This window comes from Phocoena sinus, chromosome 14 (genome assembly GCF_008692025.1).
Source record: "Phocoena sinus isolate mPhoSin1 chromosome 14, mPhoSin1.pri, whole genome shotgun sequence".
NCBI lineage: Eukaryota > Metazoa > Chordata > Mammalia > Artiodactyla > Phocoenidae > Phocoena > Phocoena sinus.
The window spans coordinates 65936940-65950619 of NC_045776.1; the positions used below are offsets into that span (position 1 = coordinate 65936940).

Sequence of the window (13680 nt, forward strand, 5' to 3'; positions counted from 1 at the left end):
TAAGCTGGGGGGGAAGAGACCTTAAAAGACTATTCAGGCTAATGCCTCAGGCTCCTCATAACCCAGGTCGCTTCTGGGGCCAGACAAGTACAATACTTCCCAGCCCTGAAGATATTCCTCCAATTTGGGAAAAAATCAAATTGGCTCCAAAGCAGCCAACCTCCCCACGGCAAATCACCAGGCTCCATCTGAGGGCTCCATGCCATCCAGTTTTCGTGGGAAAGCTCAGGAGTCAGGAGATGCATCCTTTCAGTAGAGCTGGATCAGAAAGACTCCATCCTTGAGGCAAAGCTGCAAATAAGAGACTGAACCGAGATGCTCTGCTTCCCCCACAGGCATGCTCTTTGATTTAACTGTGCCAGGGTGGTTCAAAGTTAACCTTAATCCCCAAGGCTCCACATCAGATGACCAATGAGTGTGTTAAGAGAAATACACATATGCATGCAGGTATATATAGACACACATTCACAATATAACATAAAGTGACAACTGCTGATTATTAAAGGTTTTCTATGTGTCAGATGCTATGCTAGGGACTTTACATAGGTTATCACATTTAATCCTCCTGAACAACCTTCTGGGATGAGTACTATTCTTATCCCTATTTTACAGATGAGGTACCTGAAGTTCAGGGAAGTCACCTATGGTCAGTTAATAAACTGCAAAGCCAGGATTTGAAACCAGTCTCTTCCATAGCCTGAACTCTTTCCCACCAGGATAACATGTCTTATTTCTTTATGAGCATGTATTTGTGTGTCTGTCTCTTTTATACACACACACACACACACACACACACACACACACACACACACAGAGTGCACTCTAACAAGCTAGCATCTTCAGTCCTAGGGCCAGCTCTTTTCATCCATGGCCTAACTTTTTGACTTTTTGGTTTCAGGCCTTTCATCTGTGATATGAAGGAGTTATATCATATAGTAGGTGGTTCTTCTAGTTATAGGAGAATCCAGAAATCCCAAAGATTAGCTTGTTCTACCCATTCCTGCTTATTTTGGTTAGAAGATATTCATACAAATGGGAAAACGGCAGGAACAAATAAGACCGTATGGGTTGGAGGCCAAGGAGAGCCTCAGTCTGGGAACTCTTTGGGTTCTGATGCTGCTTGTTTGCCTCAGTTGTAAAATGAAAAGACTAGCCAGAGGCCCCTGCAGCTATGATACTCTGCTCCTATCTTACTAAAAGGCAAAGTAAAAGTGGAATCAAATTCCCTGAGGGTAACCAAGGAGGAGTAACCAAAGCAATCAGATCCACAGAGAAGACTGGAGAGCTCCGAGTTAGAGCTGAAAGGGCAGAAAAATGTTCCAACTCTTCCAGAGGCCAGAGCTCTCCAGGCCAACCCCCCACGTAATTCCCTGGGTGGAGACAAATGCTTAAAGGTCAATTAAATTTCTTGATATCAGCACAGGGGATGCTTTGCAACATGAGCTGTGTGTGGGAGCTGGAGTTTACAGCACATGGTGCCCAGCTACGGTCTGTCTCATTCTCAGATCTCAGCACAGCCCTGCCACTTCAGACCACGGGGGACCACAAATGCCCACCCAGCCTCCAACGAGGAATGACTGCAGGCCAGGTGCTGTGTTATGCTCTGGAGAATATAAAGACAAGCTCCCACTCTCAAGGATTCCAACCATTCAGTGGGTGCCTACCATGAGCTGGACCCTTGGCATATATGACTTCATTCAATTTCAACAAGTCTGTGACAGAGATGATTAACACCTTTATTTTCCTGATGAGGAACAGAGTCTCAGAGAAGAGGAACAAATCTGACATTAAAGTCTGTGTTATTTTCAAGAAACCAAGCTGCCTCCAAACAATAATCTAAGAGCTATAATAAAGTTAATAACAAAAAGCAGGAAACTAGGGAGGCATCCCGTGGTGAAGAAGAGCTGGCTCTGCCAGCTGCACTACAAACAACCCTTGAGGCAACTGTGTAATCAGCAGTGCAGGCGTGGGAAAGTCGCTCTTTCTCAGCCTTGGTCTCCTCACCTATAAAGTGAGGGTGCTGGGACACCCCGGAAAGGTCTCCTCCCATCCCAAACCCCCCACCTCTAGCTGCACCCGGCCCATGTGTGGCTCTTCCACTTTCACCTGGTGTTTGCTCACATGCCCTTCCTGGGCATATCCCTTTGCTCCCTGAGCTCCCCCCAAATGGAAACACTCTAGTAGGAAGCTTGTTTTGTATTTTCCAGAAGATGAAATAGTGCCTGGCCCGCAGCGCACTGGCAAAGACAGGGGTGTGGACCCACTTACCGGAAGCAGGAGCTGTGCCAGGCTTCACTGACAGTCCTGTACAACCTCTGGTTCAGAGCGACATGGTCTCCACAGCCCCGACACCTCCAGGCATCTTCACCTGCACACAAAACCAAGGGGCTCAGAGGCCAAAGAAGCAGGGGTGCAGGGATGGGACTCCTACCGTGTAGAAGACGATCAAGTTAACGGACTCTCATACTGAAAGGGCTGGGCGATGCTCTGCTGGATGCACAGTTTCCTCCTCCACAAGATCCCTGGGGAGCGCTCATCCAGTTGTTCATCTCCCCACCACAGGGAATTCCTGGCCTCAAAAGTAGCCTCATTTTTTAAAATGAGACTTTTAAAAAAACGGTTCTGGTTGTTCCTTTTTCTACTGAAACAAAACCTGCCTTCTCCTTTCCTTCAGCCCTTGCTTACAGTTCTGAGTAGATGAAATGAACAAAGTCTCTTTATTTTCGGGTCAGCCTTTCCTACAATGGTCCCCAGCCAGCACCCAGAAATTTCTCCTCTCTAGGTTACACGTGTTGCTGCCTTTCCCTACTCTTCAAAAGCCCTGGTTGTGCAGATTTTCCATCACCCCAATGGTTCCATCATTCATTCAACCAACATCATGGGTCCTCTTGTTGGACCCATGGGTCCAAGCTCTACATTGGAGGTTGTTGGATAAATTACCCCTACTCCTCAAAGAGGAAATCCACTGGAAAAGAAACATTCTTCCATATTGTACTTTTTCATTAAGATGTTATTTCAGGGGTAGAAGCAAAGTGCTATCTTAGTTCAGAGAAAGAAATTACAAGGGTAGAAGGGAAAGAACAAACATTTAATCCCTCCTATATGCCAAGAACTGGGCTAGATGCTTTCACAGACCCAATCTCATTTAATTCTCAAAACAATCCTGTGAGACAGGTTATTATTACATTAACGGATGAGAGAACTGAAGCTTGGGGCCGGAGGTGAAAGGCCAAGCGGCAGAGTTAGCATCCCAACTCAGGTCTGCCCCATTCTAAAGCCTGTGCTCTTTCTAGTTCCTGCCCATTCCACTCAGGAGAGCCAGGAAAGTCTTTGCAGGGGAAGCTGAGCCTTGAAAGATGGGCAAGATTTACTACAGGCTGAAAAAGTATGGGGAAGAGCTGTGTAGGCTGAGAGATTAGCATGGGCAGAAGCACAGAGTCAGTCCACATCCCTCCAAAAGGGACAGAGCACAATACTCCTGGTGTGGCTCAGATGTTAACTTGTTGAAATAAAAGGGCAGCTGAGATCAAGTTGTGGTACCTGACTCAGCCCTAGAAAGCGGGACAAGGTTGTTACAAGACTCCCTTGTGCGCCCCGTGTGTGCGGCTTTGTTCTCTCTGGGTAACTCCAGACTGCCACAGGCACAGTGACAGTCACCGGACCCTGTTTTACAGGCACAGGGGCCATGAATAGACAATGCACGGCTTCGGGCACTTCAGGATTGCTTGGCGGCATTCTGGGGCAGCCAGGGCACAGACAGCTGTCCTCACAGCCCAGAGGAGAGTTAAATGAGCTGGCAGAAGGTTTTAAAGCCCGACCCACCTGCTCCTCTCCCATACATGTATCACCTCCTGGATCTAAACTTCCTAGACTCTCAAGAGGGAGGGGCCTTTGTGGTTTTGGGTGGTAGTGGTTGGACAGTGCACCATCAACCTCACAAACTCCAAGGCAGAAAAGTCTGAGACACTCATTCAAACTGGTTTATGGGTGAGACAGTGAATTAGTGAGGTTTTTTTTTTAATATTATTTTTACATCTTTATTGGAGTATAATTGCTTTACAATGTTGTGTTAGTTTCTGCTGTATAACAAAGTGAATCAGCTACACATATACATATATCCCCATATCCCCTCCCTCTTGCGCCTCCCTCCCACTCTCCCTATCCCACCCCTCTAGGTGGTCACAAAGCACCGAGCTGATCTCCCTGTGCTATGCAGCTACTTCCCACTAGCTATCTATTTTACATTTGGTAGTGTATATATGTGAATGTTACTCTCTCACTTCAACCCAGCTTACCCTCCCCGTGTCCTCAAGTCCATTCTCTATGTCTGCATCTTTATTCCTGTCCTGCCCCTAGGTTCATCAGAACCATTTTTTTAGATTCCATATATGTGTGTTAGCGTGCGGTATTTGTTTTTCTCTTTCTGACTTACTTCACTATGTATGACAGACTCTAGGTCCATCTACCTCACTACAAATAACTCAATTTCATTTCTTTTTATGGCTGAGTAATATTCCACTGTATATATGTGCCACATCTTCTTTATCCATTCACCTGTTGATGGACACTTAGGTTGCGTTCATGTTCTGGCTGTTGTAAATAGTACTGCAGTGAACACTGTGGTGGTACGTGTCTCTTTTTGAATTATGGTTTTCTCAGGGTATATGCCCAGTAGTAAGATTGCTGGGTTATATGGTAGTTCTGTTTTTAGTTTTTTAAAGGAACCTACATACTGTTTTCCATAGTGGCTGTATCAATTTACATTCCCACCAACAGTGCAAGAGGGTTCCCTTTAGTGAGAGGGTTTTTAATGAACACAGATATCCAAATGAATCTTCCAAATTCTGGAAGTACCAGAGTTTGGGAACTCTTACATGAAAGGGCTTTCAGGCTGCCACCAGCAAATCTCATTATTTTAAGCCACACCTTGTTTCTTGCTTTTACTTTTTAACCAGCAAGGAATAGTCTCTGACCCGACCACCCACTTACTCAACAATTCAACATCTTGGCTCTGAGTGACCTCTGGTTGTTTCCAAAATTCAAAAAGAATCAGGCCTTTCCACTGTGAAGATATTCGAGATAACTTGTTATGGCCACACCCTCCAGAGCCTACCCTGCCCTCCAGTCTTTTTTTTTTTTAATATAAATTTATTTATTTATTTTTGGCTGCGTTCGGTCTTTGTTGATGCACAAAGGCTTTCGCTAGTTGCGGCGAGTGGGGGGCTATTCTTCGTTGCGGTGTGTGGGCTTCTCATTGGAGTGGCTTCTCTTGTTGCAGAGCACAGGCTCTGGGTGCCCCTGCGCCAGTAGCTGTGGCACGTGGGCTCAGTAGTTGTGGCCTGCGGGCCCTAGAGCACAGGCTCAGTAGTTGTGGCACACGGGCTTAGTTGCTCCGCAGCATGTGGGATCTTCCCAGACCAGGGCTCAAACCCACGTCCCCTGCATTGGCAGGCGGTTTCTTAACCACTGCGCCACCAGAGAAGTCCCCCTCCGGTCTTGAGAAACTCAACACCATTCAACACTTACGTAACACGTGCTCTGTGCTAGGCACTAGTGGCACAAAAATCAAGACCCTCTACTCCCTCCTCTCATAGCCACCTGGTTCCACCTTTGAAATGTCCCTCCAATCCTTCTCTGTCCTTCAGCACTGCCCGAGTTCAGGTGTTTGGCTTCTTTTCCTGGTGTGCTGCTGCACAGTCTTAGCTGGCTCACCCAGACTCCCCAATGTCTACAGAACTCAACTGTTGACTCCACCCCATCCCACCTCTCAGAAGACAGTCTCCACCACCTCTCCCTTCTCCACTGGCTCCTTCCAACTGTCACTGAAATAAATTCAAGTCTTTCCCATTTAAAAAAAAAAAAAACCTGGACCCCACTTTCTCCTCTAGCTACCACCCTTGCTTCCCCATGTCACAGCCACACATATTAAAAAGTTGTCTAACAGGGAGAGTCCTTACCCTGGAGGTCCAGTGGTAACCTCCAGTTGTCTAACCTCCAGTCCTTACCCTGGAGGTCCAGTGGTAAGGACTCTGCACTTTTACTGCAAAGGCGCGGGTTCAATCCCTGGTCAGGGGACTAAGACCCTGCAAGACAGGCGGCGCAGCAAAAAAAAAAAAAAAAAAAAAAAAAAAGTTGTCTAATAAAAAACAAACTTATGGCTACCAAAGGAGAAAAGGCAGGGAGGGATAAATTAGGAGTTTGGGATTAACAGATACACACTACTATATATAAAACAGATAAACAACAGGAGCTACTGTACAGCATGGGGAACTATATTCAATATCCTGTAATAAAACACAATGGAAAAGAATATGAAGAATATATATATATATATAACTGAATCACTTTGTTGTATACCAGAAACTGATACGTTGTATATCAACTATACTTCAATTAAAAAAAAAAAGTTGTCTACACATCACTGCCTTCATTTCTTCACTTCCTATTTACTGCCCAATCCACTGCAGTTTGACTTCCACCCCCACCATTTCTCTGAAACTGTCTCACCAACGTCAACAGTGACCGCTTATTGCTAAATTCAATGGACACGTTTCAGTCATTCTTTTAGCAAGTATTTACTGCATGCCAACTATGTGTCTAACACCATGCTCGGGAAAGAGCAGCAAACAAGAGAGAGATTAAACATAGAGCAGATATTAAACAATAACATAATTATTTTCATTATAATTGGGGCAAGTGGTAGGAAGAAGATATCAAGTTCATAACTAAGCAAATGGGGTTGGGTAGGGCAAACAAGAACATATTCCTTAAGGAAGTAATTTCCAAGCTGAGCTCTAAAGGATGAATAGAAATTAACCAGGCAAAAGGAGGAGGAAAAGGTAACACTGGAGACTGGGATGGCGGGGAGGTCTGTGTAAAGGTCCTGAGGCAGGAACACAAACTCCTCACTCATCACTAAAGCTGGCTCTTGTTAGCTCCTAAGGACTAAGGAACTAAGACCAGTCCCTGGCCTACTACAGTCCCTCAAGAAACATTTATTGAAAGAAGGGATGGCCCTCCACAAGGTGGCCCCAAAGAACCTTTATCTTTCAACCTCTTGTACAAACGAATGCTCTAGTCACATCTTGATTTATTTTTTATTCCTGCCACACAAATGCATGGTCTTGTATCCTAATATTCACACCTATAGCTACTCTGTGTGTTTAGGATACTTTATTTACCCACCTTTTCCTCCCTTAATCAGACTTCCATCCTTCCTTGATGGTCCCCCAAAGGCAGGAAGTGTTTGTTTCACTTGGTGTATTACCTGTTTTATATCATTTGTTCTATAACTACAGTTCATTATGTTTCTGTCTCCTTTAGTCCCTTCCTCTCTGCACCACCGCCCCCAGCTCTAAGGGGCAAAGACTGCACCTTGATCATCTTCAAATCTCCAGGGCCTAGCATGAAGTCTGGTGCAGAACTGACACTCCTTTGTGTGGCAAATCCAACTGAAAAACTGGACCCAACTGCCAGCTATAAAGGTAATTTCCAAAGATAAGCTCCAATGGTCAGCAGCAATGATTCACCTGGAATGTGTCCTGGCTCCCCCGTGACTACCTCCAGAAAAAGTCACATGTAGATGCACATGCCTCAGTCTGTCACACTGTACCCGAGGGAGGCTATTCACGCAGAGCCTTCAGCCTCCCAAACCCAGACTTTCTTCAAAAATACTCTCGGCCTCTTCAGCTCCCTTACACAGCCCTAAAAGTCAATGATCCTAACTCTCTTATAACCTTCATTCTAGGAAATGTAAGAGAAATGTAATAATACAAAGTCTTGGAGATTTCTGTGAGGCCTAGTGGAAGACCAATCTAGGGTCCAGTCCGGTGGGAATGTCTTCCTCTAGGAAAATACCTCATTGTACCAGGCTGTTCACCTCTCCCTCGACTGTGTTTACCTCTCCTATTTGCAGACTTATCAACAGTGGCTACTGATTGTCAGAGTCCAGAAAGGGAGCTTGACTAAGTAAATGTCCCCAGCAGCTTCAAACAATACGGAGCCCTTGTCAGGTGTTTAATAATCAGAAAACCATGCCTTCATGGTTATTATTGGGATTTGTTGCTTTTAGGAAGTGCTAAGTGTGCGATGCAAACAAGGTGAGAATTGTAACAAATGGCTCATTACAAAGTTTCTCACCTTCAGGATCTTTTGAATGCTGGTATAAAATATACTCAGCTTCTATACTCTTCTCTCTCCCAACTTAATAATTGGTGACATGAGCCTCAAACAATCTGTGACTACTGGGGTAGGCACTAGGGTAGCAGGATGGTAAGGCTGGAAGGGCCTTTAAAAATCATCTACTCAAACCTAAGCCTTTCATTTTTCTGAAAGAAAAATGGGCTTGGAGAAGAATTGAGTTGTCTAACCATCAGAAAGCTGGTCCAGAAGGGGCTCAAACCCAAGTTCTGAGACTACCAGACCTGTTGCATTTTTATGATCCTAAGCAGCCTCAGACAAGTTGAGACTTGGAAGGGCTCAGTTATTCCATGGAAGGGCTCAGCCTTGTACCCCAGCTCAGGGCCAGTGAGTTTCCCACAAGACACTAACATTCACCTTAATCTTGGTCTAAGAACTTGGTTTCTGCAAACTAGTCCTTTCCAACTTCAAAGTGGTGAGAAATCCCCAAGCACTGAGAGCTTGTGAGACCATAAAGCCTGGCCTGAACCAACATGCACAGATCCTATCCTTTCACTTGAGAAAAAAAAATCGTTGGTGCTTCTCACGTTCCACTAGACTATGAGAACCTGGAACAAAACCCAGCCAATTCAGTGCAGCACAAAACAAGTACGGTAACTGTTGTGCCCCCTGGGAGCTGGCAGGTCAGGTATATAAATCCAACTTGTTCCAGGATAAAGCAGGAAGCAGAGGGGCAGGGCAGCAACTGGTATGGAACAACCAAGAGAGAAGAGATCACATTTGAATGAAGTGACTACCAACAAGATTAACAGTAATGATTAACATTCCTCTAGATATTCTCCCCTGTATCCCAAAGAGTTTTCCTCCTCACTAGCTTATCAAATATTACCAAAGGAGTGTCTAAGGAAGAAAGATTAGATGATTTTTAAAGGTGCTCCTGGACTTCTCTGGACCTTAGATTCTTCCTTCATAAAAGGAGGGATCATGGGCTTCCCTGGTGGCGCAGTGGTTGAGAGTCCGCCTGCTGATGCAGGGGACACGGGTCCGTTCCCCAGTCTGGGAAGATCCCACATGCCGCGGAGCGCCTGGGCCCGTGAGCCATGGCCGCTGAGCCTGCGCCTCTGGAGCCTGTGCTCCCAAACGGGAGAGGCCACAACAGTGAGAGGCCTACGTACAGCAAAAAAAAAAAAAAAAAAAGTAAGGAGGGATCAAATTACTCCTGAGAGTCTGTGACACTAAAACCGGGGCCTCTCATTTTTCAGGTCAAGGCACAGACACAGGCATCTCAGAGGTTTTATTCTTGCTGTTGTTCTCTTCTGCCTCTCCTTAGTTTTTTAGGAAAAATTTGTAAGGGTCAAGCAGAAGAACCAGAGTTAGATCTGGGTTTGAAACCTGGCTCTGTGTCCTTGTGCAAATTATTTAACCTCTCTGAGCCTGACTTTTTTTTTTTTTTGCATCAGCAGGCAGACTGTCAACTACTGCACCACCAGGGAAGCCCTGAGCCTATTAATCTTTATTTTTTTTAAGAAAGTAAACAAATAACTTTCTCCCTCAGCTCCTATCAGTAATTTTTAATAACTGAAATATAGTTGACATACATTATGTTAGTTTCAGGTGTACTGCATAGTGATTTGATGTTTGCATACATTATAAAATGATCACCACAAAAAGTCTAGTAACCACCTGTCCCCATACAAAGTTATTACAATATTATTGACCTTATTCCTTATGCTGTATATTATATCCCTGTGGCTTATTTATAACTGGAGGTTTGTACCTCTTAATCCCCTTTACCTATTTCACCCCCTTGTCTCTTAATCTTTAAAAAGAGGATATCACTCACCTTACAGCATTACCAAGAGGATTAAGAGAAATAACATAATATTACCTGAAAATACCTCCCACAGTGCCTGGCACTTAGTTGGCAACTGAATTGTGAGTAGCTTTTCTTCTTTCTTTCATGTATATCTAGGGGACTGGCTGGGGAAAACGCTGAGCTATTAAATACATTAGCCTCTAAAATCTGATGGGAATGTTTTCAAAACAAATTCAGCAAATGTCTTCTATGTGTCCATGTGCAAGACAGAGACTAGGCCACAAACTTATGGGGCCCTTGGCGAGTGCTCATGGGTATGAGGGGCAAGGATATGTAAAAATATAACACATGTCAGAGAGGGACAAACCAGGTACTGGGGGCAAGGCAAGCTTGGTGGAGTAATAAGACACTTGGTAGAGAAACAAACAAGACAGATGGTTCTTGCCACTTTCGGCTTTCAGGCACTCAGGTTCTCACTTCCAACCATAAGTTTACTTAGCTGTGAATGAGTAGGCATTTTCTTATCTAGGGGAAGGCCTACAGAGAATCTCTTTATCAGAGAACTGGTTAACCAATTCATACATTCTCAGATGGCAGTTCTCAACCCATTGTCAATGGCAGGGAAAAAATTCTTTGAGTCCTTATTATATGCCAGGCAGTGTCCTAAGCACTAGGCAAGCATGAACTAATTGAATATAAAGATTCCATGAAATAAGGACTAGTATCAAAGGACTATTATTGTTCCCATTTTAATGAAAAGGAAACTGAACTGCTCAACTAACAAGTGTTAGAGCTGGGATTAGACCACAGGTCTGCTTACTCCAAAGTCTGTCTTCAACTACATTTTAGACTTTCTTTACTGGAAAAATAAATTACAAGGAGAGAGATCTGACAAAATAGAATCCCAGGATGGACGCTCAAGGTGTACTTTAATAGAACCAAGCAATGGTTTCGTGTTTTAGCTACTGTTGGATGTGAATTAATAGTTAAGAGTCTAATTCTTGCTACTGTATAAGGAAACGTCAAGAGTGGGAAAGAATATAGACTTGTAAGAGACTGCTACAGCTCCACGCCCTCTCACTGAAATGCCGAAATGATACCTGGGGGTGGGCTCCACCCCTCCCTAGTATGCCTGAGCCCAAGCCCCTAACCCCAGGTTGCAGTGATCAGAGGCCAGCCCTGGGCTGGAAATCAGCATAGTCTCCAGAAGAGGCAGACAACCCACCAGGAATGTGGAAAGCCTAATACTGCCTCTTGAACATGATGGGTTTCTATTCAGCTCTAAAACCTTGTGGTCTTCTTGGACCCTACCTTGCTCCCTCCATCCCATATCCAGAGCCATTCAAGTCACCCAACCCTGCCCATGACATGAGGCATTTTCCTCTGGTCAGTGCCTCCTTCTCCATTCCTATCAGTAACAACCTCAGCTCAGGGTCCATTGTATGTACCCACCTCCAGACTGGTGCTCTTCCTCACCCTTGTCCAATCCATCCTGCCCACCAAAGCCAGATTGATAGTATAAACACAAAATGCCCACATCATGACTCTCCCTGCCTCTAAACCTATGGTCTCTGCTGCAGATCAGAAAAGTCTACAAGCCTGGCATTAAACCCTCTGCAGTCTGGCTTCACCCACCCTCTCAGCCTTATCTTCCACTTCCCACACCTCCCAATCTTTGCCTCCACCACACATATTAATTCACCACCCCTTGTGAAGATCTTGAAACTCACCTGCCTTTGCAATCCTACTCCCAGTTTTATTCCTTACCCCTTAAACCCCCCTGCCCTTTTTTTTTAACCTACCTGAGATCTCTCAAATCTTACCTCCGTGAAGTATTCCCTGGCCAAATCTGGTAGCCACCCTGGACACCTTGCTGTTCTTCAAACATGCCAAGCACATTCCTGGCTCAGGGTCTTTGCTCATTCTCTTTTATTCCTTATCCAGAATGTTCTACCCCCAGATATGCAAATGGCTCACTCCCTTGCTTCATTTCTCTGCTCAGATGCCATCGAAGAGAGGTTCCCCTGACCTCCCACTGCACCTATGCCCTTATCATACTTCATCTCTCTTCAGAGCATTTATTCCGGACATGTGATATTCATGTATTTACTTATTGTCTGTCTCTCGCCACCAGAACATACACTCCACGAGGGAAGGGATTTGATCTATTTTGCTCCCTGTTGTATCCCCCAGGGCCTAGAAGTGCTTGGCACACAGCAGGAACTCAATATATACTTGTGGGATAAATGTACGAATAAAGTTCTCCCTCATCTTTGAAATTCCCTAATGTTATCACCTATAGGCCTTATAATAGCTTGCCTTGATGTGTTCATTTTTTCCTCAATTACTCTAAATAGTGAATTTCTCAAAGGCACAAACCACATATTATTCTTTTCCACAAATACTGTGTGCCAGACCCTGTATGCCTCAAGGACCCTGAAATATTGGAAAGAGCACTGAACAAGTTCTAGGTTAGACCTGGCTCTACCGCTAGTTGAGTAACCCTAGACAAATCCATTTTCCTCCCTAGTCCTCAGTTTCTTAACATGTAAAACGAGGAGAGTTACATTATCTCTAGCATCTGTTAAAATTTATAACAGGTAACACTTGGCCCAGCCCAGTGCCTTAGACATCACCAGTACTCAGCAAATATTTGATTTCTCTGTTGATTCTTCTGTTACACAGGAATCTGAGTTGTCTCGGAACACAGCTCTGTGTTCAAGAACAAGTAAAAGTTTAAGTCCCGCTTCCTTCTCTGACTCCACGGGCAACCTCATTCTGGTGTTTGTGATTCAGAGAGGATGATGCACCAAATTTGAAGCTAGAAAATATGAACTCTGACCACTGCTATTTTTTTGGCTATGGAACCTTGAACAAGTAATTTCTGAACCTTAGTCTCCTCATCCATAAAAAAGCTGTACTGGCCTTCTCTCAGTCTTCAAAGGCACCACATGCCTTTCTGCCTCAGGACTTTTTTATGTTCCCTCTGCCTGAAAAGTTCTTCACCCTTTCTTAGCTGGACTAGCTTCTACTTATCCTCAGGGCTCAGCATAAACTTGCTTCATAAAGGAATGTGTTCCCTATCCACTTCCCTTGCCCCTGGTGCAATCTTACGGCACATATCTCAACTGCTTATCTCAGTTATTATGGCATTTATCTCAATTGTCACCTCAATTATTTACTGTACATCGCTAGGGCTGTAAGCACCACAAAGGCCAAGAATTGTGTCGTTTTGCTCATCATTATACTCCTCAGCGCTTGGCTTAGCATGTGGCCCAGAAGTATCCAACAAATATTCTTATGGAAGAATGTACAAATGAATGCATCTAGAGGCACTGACGCCTCTAGACAGCTTTTTGGTTCACTCAGAGAAAGATCTAATAAACACTACTGCACTCTAAGATCTTTCGCAAGTTTCTGAGAATCAAGGTTCAAGACAGGGAACCTATGTTACTCAAAGGTTAGAAAAAATCATTAGAAATCATTTGAGACAAAGAATTCTGGAAACTAAAAAAAAATAAAATAGGAAGGGACGGAGAATGTCTACCCCTATTTCTCTAAAAGCCTATTATTAAGAATGAGGAGAAAATCCCATGCTCCCATGGTGAGGAAGTGACCCACTGGTGGCCTAGTCCTTTTATTCAGGATGGAGGAAGTGACTGTCCACAGGCTGAAAGCCAGGAAGCGGGGGCAGATATCCAGGACAGCCTCCCTCCTCCACTATT

General features: G+C 44.5%; 1 protein-coding gene across 6 annotated transcripts in view; it reads right to left on the bottom strand.

Moving 5' to 3' along the window:
- Positions 1-13680, bottom strand: part of LOC116765143 (E3 ubiquitin-protein ligase RNF185) — an 88196-nt gene that overhangs the window by 40537 nt on the left and 33979 nt on the right. For all 6 annotated transcript variants that reach the window (XM_032654403.1, XM_032654404.1, XM_032654407.1 and 3 more), the window contains one exon: positions 2269-2368. In XM_032654403.1, the coding sequence (XP_032510294.1) occupies positions 2269-2368 (100 nt within the window). The remainder of the gene's footprint in view (positions 1-2268; positions 2369-13680) is intronic.